Genomic DNA, 16,744 nt, shown 5'->3' on the forward strand with positions numbered 1-16,744 from the left:
GTGTGTGTGTGTGTGTGTGTGTGTGTGTGTGTGTGTGTGTGTGTGTGTGTTTGTGTGTGTGTGTGTGTGTGTGTGTGTGTGTGTGTGTGTAACCTCTGTTCAACTCCTCTATAGAGTCCAAAAGTGCAGTGGAAGAGGCCTCTTGTTTTTCAGACAGCAGTACAAGTGAAGCTCACTCTTTCAGATCTGACTTCTGCGATGATAATGGTGAGGCTACATTCACCATATCAACTATGCATCTTCTACCGTACCCTCATCCCAAAACAGCTCCCATCAACCCCAACACACTGTTCATTACCACTGTCCATTACCTTGTAGGCATTGTAACTACATAGCTTTGTACAGTATAGGATGCCATGCGCTTTACAATAATGTTTCTTTAGGATAGTTACATCTTAAGACTGTGAAATTATAAGGTTCCACCTGACATTTCTGTGATTATAACCATATCAACATGCCGCAGCAACTATGGTTCAGTTAACTGTAGAAACCAAACAGGTGTTCTAATAAACATTCTTATCAGCATTGGTGCCTCAAAGGAAACTGAGAACACATATAATTCAATTCAGTTTTATCTGTATAATGCTTTTAAGAGTAGACAACATCACAAAGAAGCTTTACAGAAATCTGGATATAGATTTAGGTCTCTAATGTGCAAGACAAAGGTGACAGTGGCAAGGAAAAACAAACCTCCATATGGGACCATCCACAACAGCAGAAGGTGAGTCACAAGTGCAAAAAGCTCCAAGCAGTAGTAGAGCATCAGGATGAATCAGGCGGGTCTGTATGGTGAAAGGAGCCTAACCCCAAACGTAACTCAACATAACAGTTAATTAACTATTCACTTAATTAGGATGACCTAGTTGATATTTGAGTAAATGCTGGAGGATTAATGGTAATGCTGCTTTGCAAAAATAAGCAGGAATAGCAGGCTAGAACCAGTTAAAAACACTAATCATAGCATTATTGTCTAAAATATGCCCAAACAATACAAAACACACAGATTAAAAATGTTTCTGATTTTCCACTTATTAAATAAATGTAATAGTATTAGTGTGGTACTACAAGACAAGTGAATTGTAACATGTTTTTACTGGCTATTTGACAAAACTGCTAGAGTGTAATAAATTAATGTTTTATTCTGGTGATTATTTGTTGTTTGCTTAAACTTCAAATTAGCTTCCATCGTGACAGTGATACGGCAAGTCAATGACGCAGTGGACAACGTTGAAAATGAAGGTATGATGATATCTTTTAATTTTTGTAATACATAAATTGTAATCATAAAACACCCAGTATGTATTCAGCCCTAGCGGTATAACACAGTGGCAGTATTTCTATCTGTACTTGTACCTGTTTAGTGCTGAAGAAGTTTTTTCATGCCCGGACATTTTTATAATTTATGTGTATATATATATATATATATATATATATATATATATATATATATATATATAAAGAATTTATAATACAGAAATGTTGAACTTCTGAAAAGTATGTTAATTTATGCAGTCTTGGTCGGGACTCCTTTTGCGCGAATTACTGCATCAATGCAATGTGCCATGGAGGCAATCAGCCTGTGGCACTGCATTGTTATAGAAGACCAGGTTGCTTTGATAGCAGCCTTCAGCTTATGTGTATTGTTCAGTCTGGTGTCTCTCATTTTCCTCTTGACAATACCCCATAGATTCTTCATGGGGTTCAGGTCAGGCGAGTTGGCTGGCCAATCAAGCGCAGTAATACCATGGTCAGCAAACCAGTTACTAGTATTTTGGCACTGTGGGCCGGTGCCAAGTCCTGCTGGAAAAGGAAATCAGCATCTCCGTAAAGCTTGTCAGCAGATAGAAGCATGAAGTGCTCTAAAATCTCCTGGTAGACGCTACATTGACTCTCGACTTGAAAAAACACAGTGGACCAACACCAGCAGATGACATGGCACCCCAAATCATCACTGACTGTGGAAACTTCACACTGGACTTCAAGCAACTTGGATTCTGTCCCTCTCCACTCTTCCTCCAGAGTCTGGGATTTTGATTTCCAAATGAAATTCAAAATTTACTTTTCAAAATTTTCATTTTCATTTTCATCTTCCCAGTGATTGTGGTTGTGTGTACTGAAACAGACTGAGATATTAAAAGCTCAGGAAAACTTTGCTGGTGTTTTTTGTTAATTAGTAGATTAGAGCTCTTCTCAGGTCAACATTTCTGTATTATAAATTATTTATTCTTATATTTTGAGATACTGGATTTTTGATTTCCATGAACTGTAAGCCGTGATCATCAAGATTTAAAAAAAGGCTTGAAATATTTCACTTTATGTGTAATGAATGTAGAATATATGAAAGTTCCACTTTTTTAATGAAATTATGGAAAAATTAACTTTTCCACAATATTAATTTTTTTTAGATGCACTTGTATATACTCCGCAAAAAAACTCCCCTTTTCAGGAGACTGTATTTTAAAGACAATTTTGTAAAAATCCAAATAAACGTTACAGATCTTTACTGGAAAGGGGCTAAACAATGTTCATGCTTATTGTTCATACTGAACCATAAAAATAATTGCACATGCACCTGTGGAACAGTCCTTGTTAGGCAATTAAGGTCACAGTTACAATAACTTAGGACCCTAAAGAGACCTTTCTACTGGCTCAGAAAAACACTGGAAGAAAGCTGCCTAGGATGCCTGCTCACCTCCTGAACATGCCATAGGCCTGCTCCAGGGAGGCATGAGTACTGAAGATGTGGCCAGAGCAATAAACTGCAATGTTCATAATGTGACGCCTAAGACAGTGCTAGAGAGAGACAGGAAGGACAGCTGATTGTCCTTACAGTGGAAAATGACATGTAACTATGTGTCCCCGAGACACATGGGGGGACCCATGTATACCTTTCAACATTGATGGTGCCTTTCCAGATGTGTAAGCTGCCCATTCAATAGGCACTAATGCACCCCCATACCATCAGAGATGAAGACTTTTGAACTGAGCGCTGATAAAAAGCTGGATGGTCCCTTTCCTCTTTAGTCCTCTTTACTTTATTTTAATTTAGTTTATTGATTTATAAAGTATATTTAAAACATACAGATGTTGAAACCACAGTGCTGTACAAAAACAGAATTAAAACAAATTAAAAGAGTTAACAAAAACCAAAGATAAGACTAATTAAAAATTTACACTCTCAATTAAATCATAAAGAATACAAATAGGTCTTCAAAGAAGATTTAAATACAGAAACAAAAGGAGATCTATTGTGGAGAGGAAGACTATTCCAAAGCCTAGGAGCAGCCACCGAGAAAGCCTGGTTACCTTTAGCCTTAAAACATGAACGAGGAACTGAGAGCAGTAACTGACTTGGTGATCGAAGGTCTCTTGAAGCAGTGTACGAGGTGAGAAGATCACAAATATGCTGCAGAGCAAGTCCATGCAAAGCTTTAAAAACAAAAAGCAAATTTTTAAAATCAGCAAGGAACTTGACTGGTAGCCAGTGAAGCGAAGCAAGCACAGGTGTAATGTGCTCACGTTTTTTTAGTGCTAGTCAGTAATTTGGCTGCCGCATTTTGTACCAACTGCAAACAATCAGTTGTTCTGGGCAAGCCCAGATAGAGCAAATGACAATAGTCCAACCTAGATGTTATAAACACATGAATAATAGTTTTGATCTCCTTCTTGGAGAGCATCATCTTGATTTTAGCGATAAATCGTAACAGAAAGAAAATGCTTTTCACCATAACACTGATCTGCTTATCAAAGCACAGTGTGCAGTCAAAAATGACACCAAGTTTTTTGACACAGTCAGGCACATTAGAAGAGAGAGGACCAAGCTGACTGACAATGCCAGAGGACAGAGCTGATGGACCAAAGTTGATTATTTTCAGTTTTGTCATTGTTTAACTGTAAAATGTCCATCCAGCACTTAATGTCATGCAGACAGTCAAACAAACTAGACACAAGGCAGGTCTTATTTTTCACAGGAAGATAAAGCTGAGTGTCATCAGCATAGAAATGATATGATAAGTGGTGTCCCTCAATAATATGACCTACCGGAAGCATATATAGAGAAAAGAGAGGAGGACCCAAAATGGAACCCTGGGTAACACCATAGAACATTTGAGCACAGGATGAGAAACAATTCCCTACATTAACAGAAAAAGATCTCTCCTTGAGATAAGAAGCAAACCACTCCAGCACAGGCCTCTGAAACCCAAATACATGACCAGGTCTTTACAAAAGGATATCATGATCTACTGTGTCAAATGATGCACTTGGCGTGTTTAGAGGACACGGTGTCCAGGGTTTCCAAAAAGAATTTCAAATTTAGATTCATCTGACCACAGAAGAGTTTTCAACTTTGCCTCAGTCCATTTTAAATGAGTTTTGGCCCAGAGAAGACAGTGGCATTTCTGGATCACATTCACATATGGCTTCTTCTTTGCATTATAGAGCTTTAACCAGCATTTGTGGATGGCACGGCGAACTGTGTTCACAGACAATGAGTTCTGGAGGTGTTTCTGAGCCCATGCAGTGATTTCCATTACAGAATCATACCTGTTTTTAATGCTGTGCCGCCCGAGGACCCGAAGATCATGGGCATGCAATATTGATTTTCACCCTTGTCCCTTGCGCACAGAGATTTCTCCAGATTCTCTGAATCTTTTGATGATATTATGTACTGTAGATGATGAGATATTCATAGTCTACGCAATTTTAGGTTGAGGAACAATATTCTGAAATTGTTCCACAAATTGTTGATCCAGTTTTTCAGAGATTGGTGAACCTCTGCCCATCTTTACTTCTGAAAGACTTTGCCTCTCTAAAATACTCTTTTTATACCCAATCATGTTACTGACCTGTTGCCATTTAACCTCCAGCTGTTTCTTTTAGCAATCCTTACTTTTTCCAGCCTTTTGTTGCCATGTCCCAACTTTTTTGAGACATGTTGCGGCCATCAAATTCAAAATTAACTTATTTTTTTACTTAAAATTCACTTACTCAGTTTAAACATTGGATGTTTTCTATGTTCTATTGTGAATAACATATGGGTTAATAAGATTTGAAAATCATTGAATTCTATTTTTATTTACATTTTACACATTTGGAACTGGGGTTGTTTGTTATATATATATATATATATATATATATATATATATATATATATATATATATATATATATATATATATATATATATATATATATATAATATATGTGTATGTATATATGTATGTGTGTGTGTGTGTGTGTGTATATAATATATATAGTTTGCCTCTGTACACCCACCTACACAATGGATTTTAAATGAAGCAATCAAGATGTGATTGCAGTGTAGACTTTCAACAGAAATATGCCCTTACTGCACCGTATTGCTGTTAGTGAAGCACAAAGCACACCTCACAAGCTATGGAAACACTGGCTATTAGTCATCTTCCTCTATGCTGTGTGGCTGCAGTGAGGAATGAAAGAAACAGAATGTATGACAGCAGAGCCCGTTGGTAAGAAGAAGCTAAGCTCCTTTGATGCATTACAGTGGCAGGAACAGAAGTGGGTAGAAGACTCTGCTGATCTATTAAACGAGGGAGGACTGAGTTTTCTTTACCGCATTGGAACACTGAGTAGAGAAGCTTGCTTTGGGCTTAGGCCAAATGCAAGAGCTTTTCACAACAGTATAATGAAGTACAAATCTTGGAGGACCTTAGTAACTTATAGCTACCTTGGATACAAAACCCTCCACTAGTTCTGAAGGAAACCCGAAGGAAAGACAGCTTTGCAGAATTTCTTTAACTGTGACCTTTGCACAGTACTGTACTTAATATTTTGTGTGTTTGTGAAATAATGTCATTAAAAACATATATTTTTGCTTTTGTAAAATCAGCCCATCATATAATTTTCTCTAGTCATTTAGTTACAGCATTCTTACATTTTATTACAAGTTATCTGTAGCATTTTGTTTCTTTTCTGTTTGATTACAGTTAATCCACCTCTCCATCACATGGATCAAACATGCATCGAATACATCAAAGAATACTTTGTCAATTGTAAGCACAGTCTGCTTTGTAATAAACAATTTTGTTGCAATAATTTTCTGTTCATGTCAGTTTTATGGTTTGTTTATGCTGATACTGTATGTTCAGAAGCAGTGATCAAATTGCAAATAAAATAATGGTTTTATTTATGGTAAACAAATAAATCTGTTCTTACCTAATGAGATCCATCTTTTTTTTAAACCACAAATTATACCGCAAAGATATTCTGAAATATCTTACTGCAGTAAATCAATCACTTCTTAATGAATGGACATATGAAAACATTTACTGAGTTAGTATTGCACTGTGTCAATGTTTTGCTACATATGATGAAGTTGAAGCTCCACAGATACACTACATGGCCAAATGTTTGTGGACACATGACCATCACACCCATATGTACTTTTTAAACATCCCATTCCAGAGTTAGCCCCCCTTTGCTGCTATAATAACCTCCACTTTTCTGGAAAGGCTTTTCACTAGATTTTGGAGTGTGGCTGTTGAGATTTGTGCTTGTTTAGCCATAAGAGAATTACTGAGGTCACACAGTGATGTTTGGTCTGAGACTCTGCATCTGTGTTCCAGTTCATTCCAAAGGTGTTCAGTGGGGTTGAGGTCAGGGCTCTGACAGGCCACTCAAGCTCTTCCACAGCAGCCTTGACAAACCATGTCTTTATTGATATCATGTTGTTCAAAGGGGCATTGTCATGCTGAAACATGTTTGGGCTTCTTAGTTCCAGTGAAGGGACATTGTAATGTTACATCATAGAAATTGTGTGCCCACAATTTTGTGGCAACAGTTTGGGGAAGGCTTACATATGGTTGTGTTTATCAGGTGTCCACAGACTTTTGGCTATATGGTGTTATTAAAATGTTTTGATCATAACAGTCTTTCTCTGTCCTGCAGCATACCACTGGGAGGCTACAGAGTGGATTCCTGACAACTTAATGACAGACCTGGAATCCACTAACAGACAGTTCTCTCCTAGTCCTCCTCCTCTACCAGCTCCTCTTGCCCTTACCCCCACACGACTGGGTGGAAGCATCCGTCTAGCTGGCAGTACACACTCCCTGGAGACCAACTATCCCTTACAGAGGTATGAAGGGCATAGAGACTTCTACTCATCCCTATCTAGAGAGAAGTGCCCTGTCCCAGTGTGTAAGGAGTGCCAGGATGAGGAGAGTCTTCCCCAAAGGAGCTATAATGAGGGGACAGCCAATACTTCCTGCTATCACTCTAGGGAAGAAAGGCTTCATGTCTGGAAAGACTCCCATTCCTTTGGCAGCCATAAGGAGATCAGCAGACTTGGGGACAGACAGTCATTTGGAGCTCAGTGCTCACACAGTAACCAGCACAGCCCATCTATGTCTGAAATAGATCAGTACAAACACTACTAGCTGCAATGACAGCCTAGATGGCCAAGCTGGCATCACTACTGCTATTACTGTGCATGGACCAAAAAAAGAAAGAAAATAGTGGTATACACAGAAGAGTTACAGCCCAGATAACAAGTACAAAAGCATCAATAACTTTTAAGAAATACATTATTATGGATTAATCACACTGTGTATAACTGGTTGTGTGTGGGCACTTGCTTAATTCAAGTACTGGGAAAGTATATAGCAGATTAAATAGCAATATACACCAGTATTCATATGAAATATAAACAGATGGTATATTAGAAATTAAAATTGTATGCAACGTGAAACAGTCAAATACTTTCATACATCTGCTGTCAACCCACATGAACAGCAAGAATGAAAGATATTCTATTCTTTTGTGCTGGTATGAATTCAGATCAGTTAAATTTTACATTTCATATTCTTGGCATTCTGTCATAGTCTGAATCACACAATATTTTCTTTGCTTGTGATGTCAAAAGAAACATTTGGCATTTTCTTCTTCAATTATTCTCAGTGCAATTCAATTAAAGAACAGTATTGTGCCACTGTTCCCTCTCATTTGATGTGACCCATGACCATAGTCATTTTACCACATTACCTGACACACACCTTTGTGGTGAGTCCACAGAAGACAAATGGAAAAATTGGTCATAAATTGTGAGTGATATCAATTCTTAGGCAAAAAAAAAAAAAAGTGATTCCTATTTGACCCAGAATCTTGCAGCCCTGAAATAAAGTGATCTTTATATGTGTGATATGACTCAGCACAGTATCCAAAGCAACATAAATATACTGGTTTGTTTGGGTCCAAATATTTCAGTATGGTTGATGTAAAACCCATGCAACAGTATCATGTTCTGAAGTGTTAAGCTCCCAAGGAGACACCATGCGCTTAATTGATATATCTACGCAATCAATTTTATTCTAATCCAACATATTTCAACATTGTGCTGTTTTAGTTCTGATAATCTCTTTGAATTAACTAAATAATCCATACAGTTTTTGCTCATCTCCAGTGCCATGAAGAAACTGTGGTGCTCAACAGCATCTCCTCAGATCTTCTCACAGCCAGAATTATGAACATAAAAGGTTTGTATAGGTTTGATGTGAATGTTATTGCCCTACTTAAAAGTGTGATAGCATTTTATTTGGATAGTCCCCTGAAAATTTTACAAACCAGACTGAATTCAACCAGCCTATCAACTAATTCAAAACATTATGTCAACACTTTATGTACTATATACACTGGTTACGCCAAAAGTATCTAGCATAGATTTGATAAAGATGTTGTTTGTCTTTACTGTAACTTTGAATGCAGAAAATTAGAGAAGAGCTGCTGGTGTTACTTGACTTCAACGCAGCCACTGTTCAGGTGGGGCCATCATATTGTGTACTGCTGAATGTCCCAAAAATAACTAAATTGATATTTTTAGTTATATGGCAATGCTGGAATATTGACAGTGAAATATTTTAATAGTAAATTTCCACACATTTGCTCACCAATCACACTAACAAGAATTTTTCATGCCCGCTTTGTCCTCCATATTTGTTTTTCTCAAAAGCATTTTTTTTTTTACAGCTGTTTTGCTGTAAAGCATGTAAATGTGGTCCTGCTCAACTGATATTTGTAGCACATGTATGCAGTGAGACATATTGTCTCCAGATAAACATTTCCACGAACACATACCATTGTTAAGGCACCATACAGCTCAAACTAATTATAAACTGAGGAATCATTTATCTCTTTCTTGTTTAATAATGAACCTAAACACAAAAGCATCAAACACTTACTGTGATAGCGTAGCCGCTTAAGGTTCTGCTTTTAAATTATGTTCTTTCCTGTCCATACACATTTATTGTACCCATTGTGACAAATGTACACAATGTACATAATTATAACTGTATGTTAGCTGTTTTGGCTATTTGTGTATGTTAGAAATGTATGATTGTCAGAATGTTTGAGTTAGAATAATATGAATTCTTAACAAGTCTAATCTTCTGTAGTAAATAGTACTCTTTAACAATATTACAGCAAACATATTTTTAAGTTCTCTTACTCTGCAAATTTTTGTAGGAAATTCATGGTGATCACATACAATTGTCTCACACATGCTGATTGTTTTAAGTGTATTGTATTTGAAGCTTATACTGTAAATGAAATTGAAATGAAATATTGTTAAATAAATAACATTGTTATTATTGTTGTGTATTATCATATGAGCTCACTTAATGATAGTTTATCCTCATTTACCTGTGTATATATTGTACACTCACCGTCCACTTTCTTAGGGACACCTGTACCACTGCACATTCATGCAGTTATCTAATCAGCCAATCATGTGGTATGGTATCAAAGTATAATTCCATCATATATAACCAATGTATAAGGTGTGAAAGAATATCAACACATGATTAATCAAAGAAACAAGTTATAATCAAAGAAATTAGTTAATCCACTAGAACTTATACTTGAGAGTGTAACCAAGTGTTAATCAGTATACTGGTACCTGTCTGTGATAGGAATGTAATCTCTTGGAATGTAATATTTTTTAAAAAGGGAGCTGGCTGTACCACACCGCCATTAAAAAGAATGTAGGGAGGGAGACTTTTGATGAACAGCCAAGGGATGAATGAAAAGGGCGGGGGCTGCCTGATGAGATCAATGTTTTAGAATTGTATAAAAGCATGTATCAAGGATACGCAAGCTAGTTGATCTGCTAGGCTTTGTTGTTTGAATAATAAAGTCTATCTTTTGACATCAAGACCCCAAGACTCTTGGATTGCTTTTTGCTGAAAAAGGTTCTTCCACATAAAATTGCTGTTGTAGGGAGGATTGGGTAGGAGGCAAGAGAGTGGGAAGCCATGGCGGGCTGGCACCAGTGAACTGCATGGACAGGTAGCCACCTAATTAAGGTAAGCAGTTTTGTTTATAATAACTACTTTGTGTAGTTCACTGAGGGTCTGTCCATGATGGTAAGAACACTCTTATAGGCTTCTCCAAATGAAATTAACCAGATTGAGAGAAGGGGTTTTGATCATAAATAGAATAATTGCATGCAAAATATCTGTTTGCTGTTAAGTGGGCCTTGATGGATAGAAGTAAACTATACAGATAAAAAGAGATAGGGAAGCACGCTAAGACCTATGAATACCGCTCTGTCGTGTCAAGGAAATGCATCAGCAGAGGGCTGAATTGGTAGACAAAAATCCTGTCACCATGTCGAGGAAGTGTATCGGGAAACGGGCAATTGGCAAGTCATGCAAGAGGAGTGTAGAGTAGAAAAATAAGAGTTAAAAGATAATTTTGATAACGCATTATTTTGTGTTGTCCCTAGTTTGGGGGCTCTGGAGTGGTTGTTTCTTCCCTGTGTGACTTCATGGCAGCCTTGTCTACATGACTCTGAACCATTCGCGACACCTACTTTGGGGTACCTTGCACCCCCTGTCGCCGGTCCAGCGCCACATATAGACACAGCAATTGGATACTTCAATCTGCCAAGTCAGCATGCCATTCACTGATTGCTGGCTGCTCCATTTTGAGTGTGGTCCCTTTGCATTAAAGGTCTCGTGGTGTTTGATATTGCTGTGTGCATTGCATGGAGGGTTGCGGTCCCCTCGGTTGTGTGAGTGTGGGTGGACGGGTGAGGTGTCCTTGCTTGGCAGGTTCCACTTGGGTGGGGGCGGCATGCATGGGGCTCTACAATAGGAGACAGGCTATTTGGACAGTAGCCATTCTCCTTTAGGATTTTCTGGTAGATAGCAAAATTAATGTTTCCCTCAGTTTTTGCAAGTTGCCTAGGCTCTGGAGCAGCAAAGCATCCCCATACCATCACACTAACTGTAGGTATGATGTTCTTTTTGTGGATTTCTGTGTTTGGTTTACGCCAGATGTATCGGGACCCCTGTCTTCCAAACAGTTCGACTTTCGACTTATCCGTCCACAGAACATTCTCACAAATGGTTTGAGGATCATCACTGTGTGTTCTTCTGAGTTAGCAGTGGTTTTCACTTCACCACTCACCACTGTGAATTCCATGGATGCCATTTTTGCCCAGTGTCTTTCTGACAGTGAAGTCATGAACCTTTATTGATGCAAGAGAGGCCTGTAGGTCTTTTGATGTTGTCCTTGGCTCTTTTGTGACTGGATGAGTCATCGCTGTGCTCTTAGAGGTATTTTTTTGAAGGTTAGCCACTTCTGACGGTTCACTACTGTGCTGACTTTTTCCATTTGGAGATAATGGCTCTCACTGTGATTCTTTTTAGTCCCAGAGCCTTTGAAATAGCTTTGTAACCCTTCCCTGACTGTTGTATTTCAATCACCTTCTTCCTCATAATTTCTGGAATTTCTTTCAATTTTGGCATAGTGTGTTAGTGGGTAAGACCTTTTAACCAACGTCATGCTTTTGAAACGTTCTATTTAAGTGTTGATTTGATTGAACAGGGCTGGCAGTAATAAGGCCTGATTGTGTCTAGTCCAGCTGAACCCTATTATGAATGCAATTTCAGAGATTTGGGGATTTAGTAACTAGGGGGGAAAATACATTTTCACACATGCCCAATTGGTATTGGATAAGGTTTTTCTTCAATAAATAACATTATTGTTTAAAAACTATTTTGTGTTTACTCAGGTTGCCTTTATTTTATCTTAGATTTTATTTAAATTTTTTAAACAATTTAGCAGAGATATACACATAAATAGAAGAAATCATTACATTTTCACAGCATTGCATAGGCGTGGACACCCATTTAGACCTATTTTTTACTCTCACAATATTAGGTGAAACTCCGAGTATTGCACCCTATACAACATGTTGTGCTGAAAGTCTGGTAGCATTTAAAAAATAACTGAATGGAAGTTCAGGAAGAGAGTAGGGAACATAGAATAATGTGAATACTACAGGAGCGAAAGGAATAAGAACACATTATTGGAAGGAAAGTCAGTACGAAGACTTGTTACGACAAAGATCCCCTGACAGAGGAAAAAAAAAATACACTGTTCAGAAATATGACAGCTTAATAACTTAGAAGAAGTGAAAGAGGAGTGGCCTTATGTAGATTGGGAATGAATAGTGGAAAGAAATTGGAAAGCATCGATCTTAGGAGACAACTCGCAGAATTAGTAGAGTCAAAGCAATTGGGAGTGTTACTAAAAATTTATTTAGACTGGGATGTACAACAGGGATTTTAAAGAGGTAAAGGAGTAACTGGGAAGCAGTTAAACAAGCCTGAAATTGAAGTCTCAGTAGTATTAAGAAAGGTTACTTGACTTTTGCCCAAAAAAAAAGAACCCTTGGGCCAAGAGAACCAAACACTGTAGAAGGTCTGACACTGAGGAAAACCTTGGTGACTTTTATTCTGGACTGTGACTTGGAACCATTCCCCAGAAGGTTGGAAGTTGGGAGTCTTAGAATACAAGGACCAATCATAACATCGTCAGGTTTTCACATAAGTCCTGAAAGTAGATAAAGAGATCCCAATTAAACAATTGAGACAAAAATATTATACTTGGTCATTGATTTATTGAGGAAAATGATCCAATATTACATATCTGTAAGTGACATATGTGAACCTCTATTAATAGCAGCCATTTGAAACTGAAATTGGAGTCAGGTGTTTTCAATAAATACGATGACAATCATGTGTGAGTCAGCACCCTATATTTTTCAGTAACAGATCTATGGAAGTCTGATTTTCACAACACATGTTTGTGGAAGTGTAACATGGCATGAACAAAGGAGATTTCTGAGGACCTCAGAAATAGAGTTGTTGATGCTCATCAGGCTGTAAAATGTTACAAAACCATCTCTCAAGCAAATTAAACTTCCAGAATATGATTTTTACCCAAGTTTTTCTGTGAGGTACTTTTTTTTGTTCAGTACCTAAATAGACCATTAAATGAAACACAACTCCCACCCAACATCCCAACATACATCCCATATTGCTGCGAGTTTGTTTTTCTCTCATTGGCTCTGCCTTCTTTCTCTGTCATCAAAGTGTATGACACAGGAGAAAAGGTGGAATGTCTTTAAGACATGGTGGCTGGAAAGGATTGCCCTTCTAGTGGCAGCATTCCAAAGGCTTCCTATTGCTTCTCGTTTTGACCTGTACACTTCTGCCAAAATGAGGGTGGGTTACATCCAAGTCTTTCCAATTGTCTCCATACACATGCCTCCTCTCTAAGCTTGTCATCTCAAGTATCACATCGATTTATGGTGTTGTGAAGAGCTCAAATACTTATTTTGTCTTGGACATGGCTAACAGTGCATCTGGTGGGGCCTGGAACCATTTTGATGACATTAGCATCACTAAGTCTATCCTATTGTTCAATTGGGAAGAGAGAACATAAAACAATTTTTTTGGAAGGTGATGCGTCTGCTGGTGGTTGAGAGATAACAGGAGGGTCAAAACTAAGAGTCTCCTCAACATTATCTTTTGTCTCAGACACATTCTCCTCTGCGTCATTTTCACTGTCAATGAACTGGGACAAAACTTCATTGACAGAAAACCTTTGTTAGAGGTCATTTTGAATTGAGGCATTGCATAAATAGAGAGCTCATAGAGCCCCAAGAGAAATGGTTTAGAAGGCTGCTGTGCAAGCATTTATATGTTTGCTTCTCCCCTGTTGGGTGAACTGTTAAATTCTTCGGGAGAATTATGTTTTCCCCTCCCTCATGTCCTGTGAACTCAGTGGTTCTTGCAATACTACAGGTATGGTTATGTTAGGTTAGGGCCCTAAAGCAGAGGGAAATTTTATAAAAGATTATAAAATTGTGAATATGAAATATTATAGTGATCTCAGTATCATCCAAAACAAAACAAAAAAAAAGTAAATTATGTATTTAGAGATGGTAAACATCTGGGGTCGAACTGACCCCAAAGATAAGGAGGGTTAAAATGGAAAGATTAAGTTCAGCAAAGTCTGTGACCCTGGGCTGCTAATAATACATGATAGCATTACATAATACTAAACTGATACAAAAATTATATACATAAGCATATACTTGTTATTGTGTGTTATTTGTTATTTTTAATATTTGCTATTGCCCTCACTTGTTCCTTCATTCAGGGTCAGGGTCATGGTGGATCAATACAATCTGACTTATATAATTATTTGAAATATCTAAAAAAAGTTCTACACTTACATATAACTACTGTATGCCCAGCTCTTAAATATTACATAAAACATTACCAACAATGAATGCACTATCTACTGCTGGGCTGCAAGTAGACCAGTGTGAGGGACCTTGAAACAACATCAATAAGTTAATGTGGACCCAAGGGAGGCCCTCAGGCAGATGCAGTGACAACTTCAATCTGAAGCCACAGTTGTGTTGGAAAAGGCTGTTGTAATGCTGCATTGAGAGCAGTCACATCTGTTTGTAAGTCTGCTTGCCCAGCTTACACAGTGAATATTATACTCAGTGACAAGCTCTTCTTTAGTGTGCACAAAAGACTTCTTCTTACTTTCAGTTTCTAAAGGTAAGCCCTCCTTTACTAGAAAGTCTCTGAGTGTGTCATCAAAGCTTCCATAACATTATCCACATTCAGATTCAAAGAATTGTCCTTTGACTGCAGATCGAGTTAAAAAGTTGGATAGTGTGCAGAAATGGGTCTGTAAAATTATACTTGGTCAAAGGTATTTAGGGTACTCAGATGCTCTCTGTCTCCTTGGACTGTGCACTCTAGCAAAGGGACGAATTCAACTGTGTCTTCTCTTTGCCAGAAAGCTATTCAAGTCTAGTTTCAGAGACTGGCTATCCCCCCAGACAAGGAACTCAAATAAATTAACAATCCCAAGATGTCGAGATATTGGAGATCACCCATTCCCTATATGTACAGACTTTTAATGATTGTGGATTCAAAAATTACCTTTGTAATATCGGATGTTTGATGTTAGATTAAGTAATCTGTATATCTTAATACTGTATATTTTTACATTTTGTTTATTTTAAATTGTGGTTTATTAGTATTGATATTTTACTTTAACAGCAAAATAATTCAGTATTCTTCATTGACGAAAGTCTTGAAGAACCGATAATAATGCTGAAAAGTTAATAAACAAAACAATAAAGAATTTTTTCATGTGTTTTCTAATCACCGCTGTGAATTTTAAATATGCCTTTCTGGGGCAGTGAATGAAATGGATGAAAATGCAGCAAGACTGTAGCATCTTATCCCAGAACCTCTCGTCATAAAAATGTGCATTTAGTTATCAGTTTCTGTCTGAAATCTCCAGCTTCTGTTTCCCATCACTTAAAGCCTAATGTTACTAAAAATTTGGTCTAAAGACATATGTGTGCTTATGATGTCATGGTTCTCTAGTCCATGGGTGTCCAATCATATTCAGAAAGGGGCTGTGTGGGTGCAGGTTTTCATTCCAACCAAGCAGAAGCCACACCTGATTCTATTGAAAGCCTAGCTCAAGTGATTAAACAGGTGGAATCAGCTTTGGCTCCTACTTGATTGGAATGAAAACCTGCACCCACGCCGGCCTTTGCAGATAAGACTGGACACTTATGCACTAGTCCATTATAATGCATGAAGTCTGCAAGGGAAATAGATCTCTAACCTTTATGAAGTACTGACTATGGACATACATGGGTAACGGAGTAAAAATGTTTGGTTTTTTTTTAAATTACACAAGGTTAATTTTTTTACTTTGTTGTAGGAAAATTCAGATATCTAGCTAAAATATCACATTTTACTCCCTATCTATATTATCTAATGTAACTAATATATCCGCAAAGCAAAATAATACTATTGTAATGTAAGGAAGCAGCCATTACCACCATTACCGACGGAGACTCACTTGGTGCTATCCCTTCACGGACTGCTGGGTAAACCTCAGGCACTACATAGGCATCATCTAGCTCTCCTTTGGTCACCAATTGCACCGGCAACTCCAGCTGACTATCGAGGAGATCCCCTAGCTCTGCCTCCCCTTTTACTCGAGGCTTTAGCAATGACTGATGAACATGACAGACCTTACCAAGATCATTCTCCGGAACGACGGTATACACAGCGCCTCCCACCTTTGGCGCCTTCACTACCCGTTATACAGGTGATCTCCACAAATCATGAATATCATGACAATCCCACATTCTGTGGTCACGCAAATAAACCAACTGACACTCACTCAAAGGCAGTTCCTTCAACCACCGATCATGTCCAAACTTACAATGACTCGCTGCAGCCTGTAGCCATCCTTGAGGACCCTAAATGGCAACCTGTGGCCATGCCTGGTGCTCCTCAACCCACCAATGTACAGTACCCACAGTTGGTTCTTGTACCCGACCATCCAAAAAGTCTACAGGCAACCTC

At 38.0% G+C, this 16,744-nt stretch overlaps 1 protein-coding gene across 1 annotated transcript in view; it reads left to right on the plus strand.

Moving 5' to 3' along the window:
• Positions 1–10,145, plus strand: part of LOC108276550 (protocadherin Fat 3) — a 76,208-nt gene extending 66,063 nt beyond the window's left edge. The window contains exons 26-27 of the mRNA XM_053687028.1: positions 115–207; positions 6,927–10,145. Coding sequence (XP_053543003.1) covers positions 115–207; positions 6,927–7,417 — 584 coding nt within the window. The 3' untranslated portion in view covers positions 7,418–10,145. The remainder of the gene's footprint in view (positions 1–114; positions 208–6,926) is intronic.
• The last annotated feature ends 6,599 nt before the right edge of the window (positions 10,146–16,744 follow it).

Source organism: Ictalurus punctatus, chromosome 16, assembly GCF_001660625.3.
Source record: "Ictalurus punctatus breed USDA103 chromosome 16, Coco_2.0, whole genome shotgun sequence".
Lineage (NCBI taxonomy): Eukaryota > Metazoa > Chordata > Actinopteri > Siluriformes > Ictaluridae > Ictalurus > Ictalurus punctatus.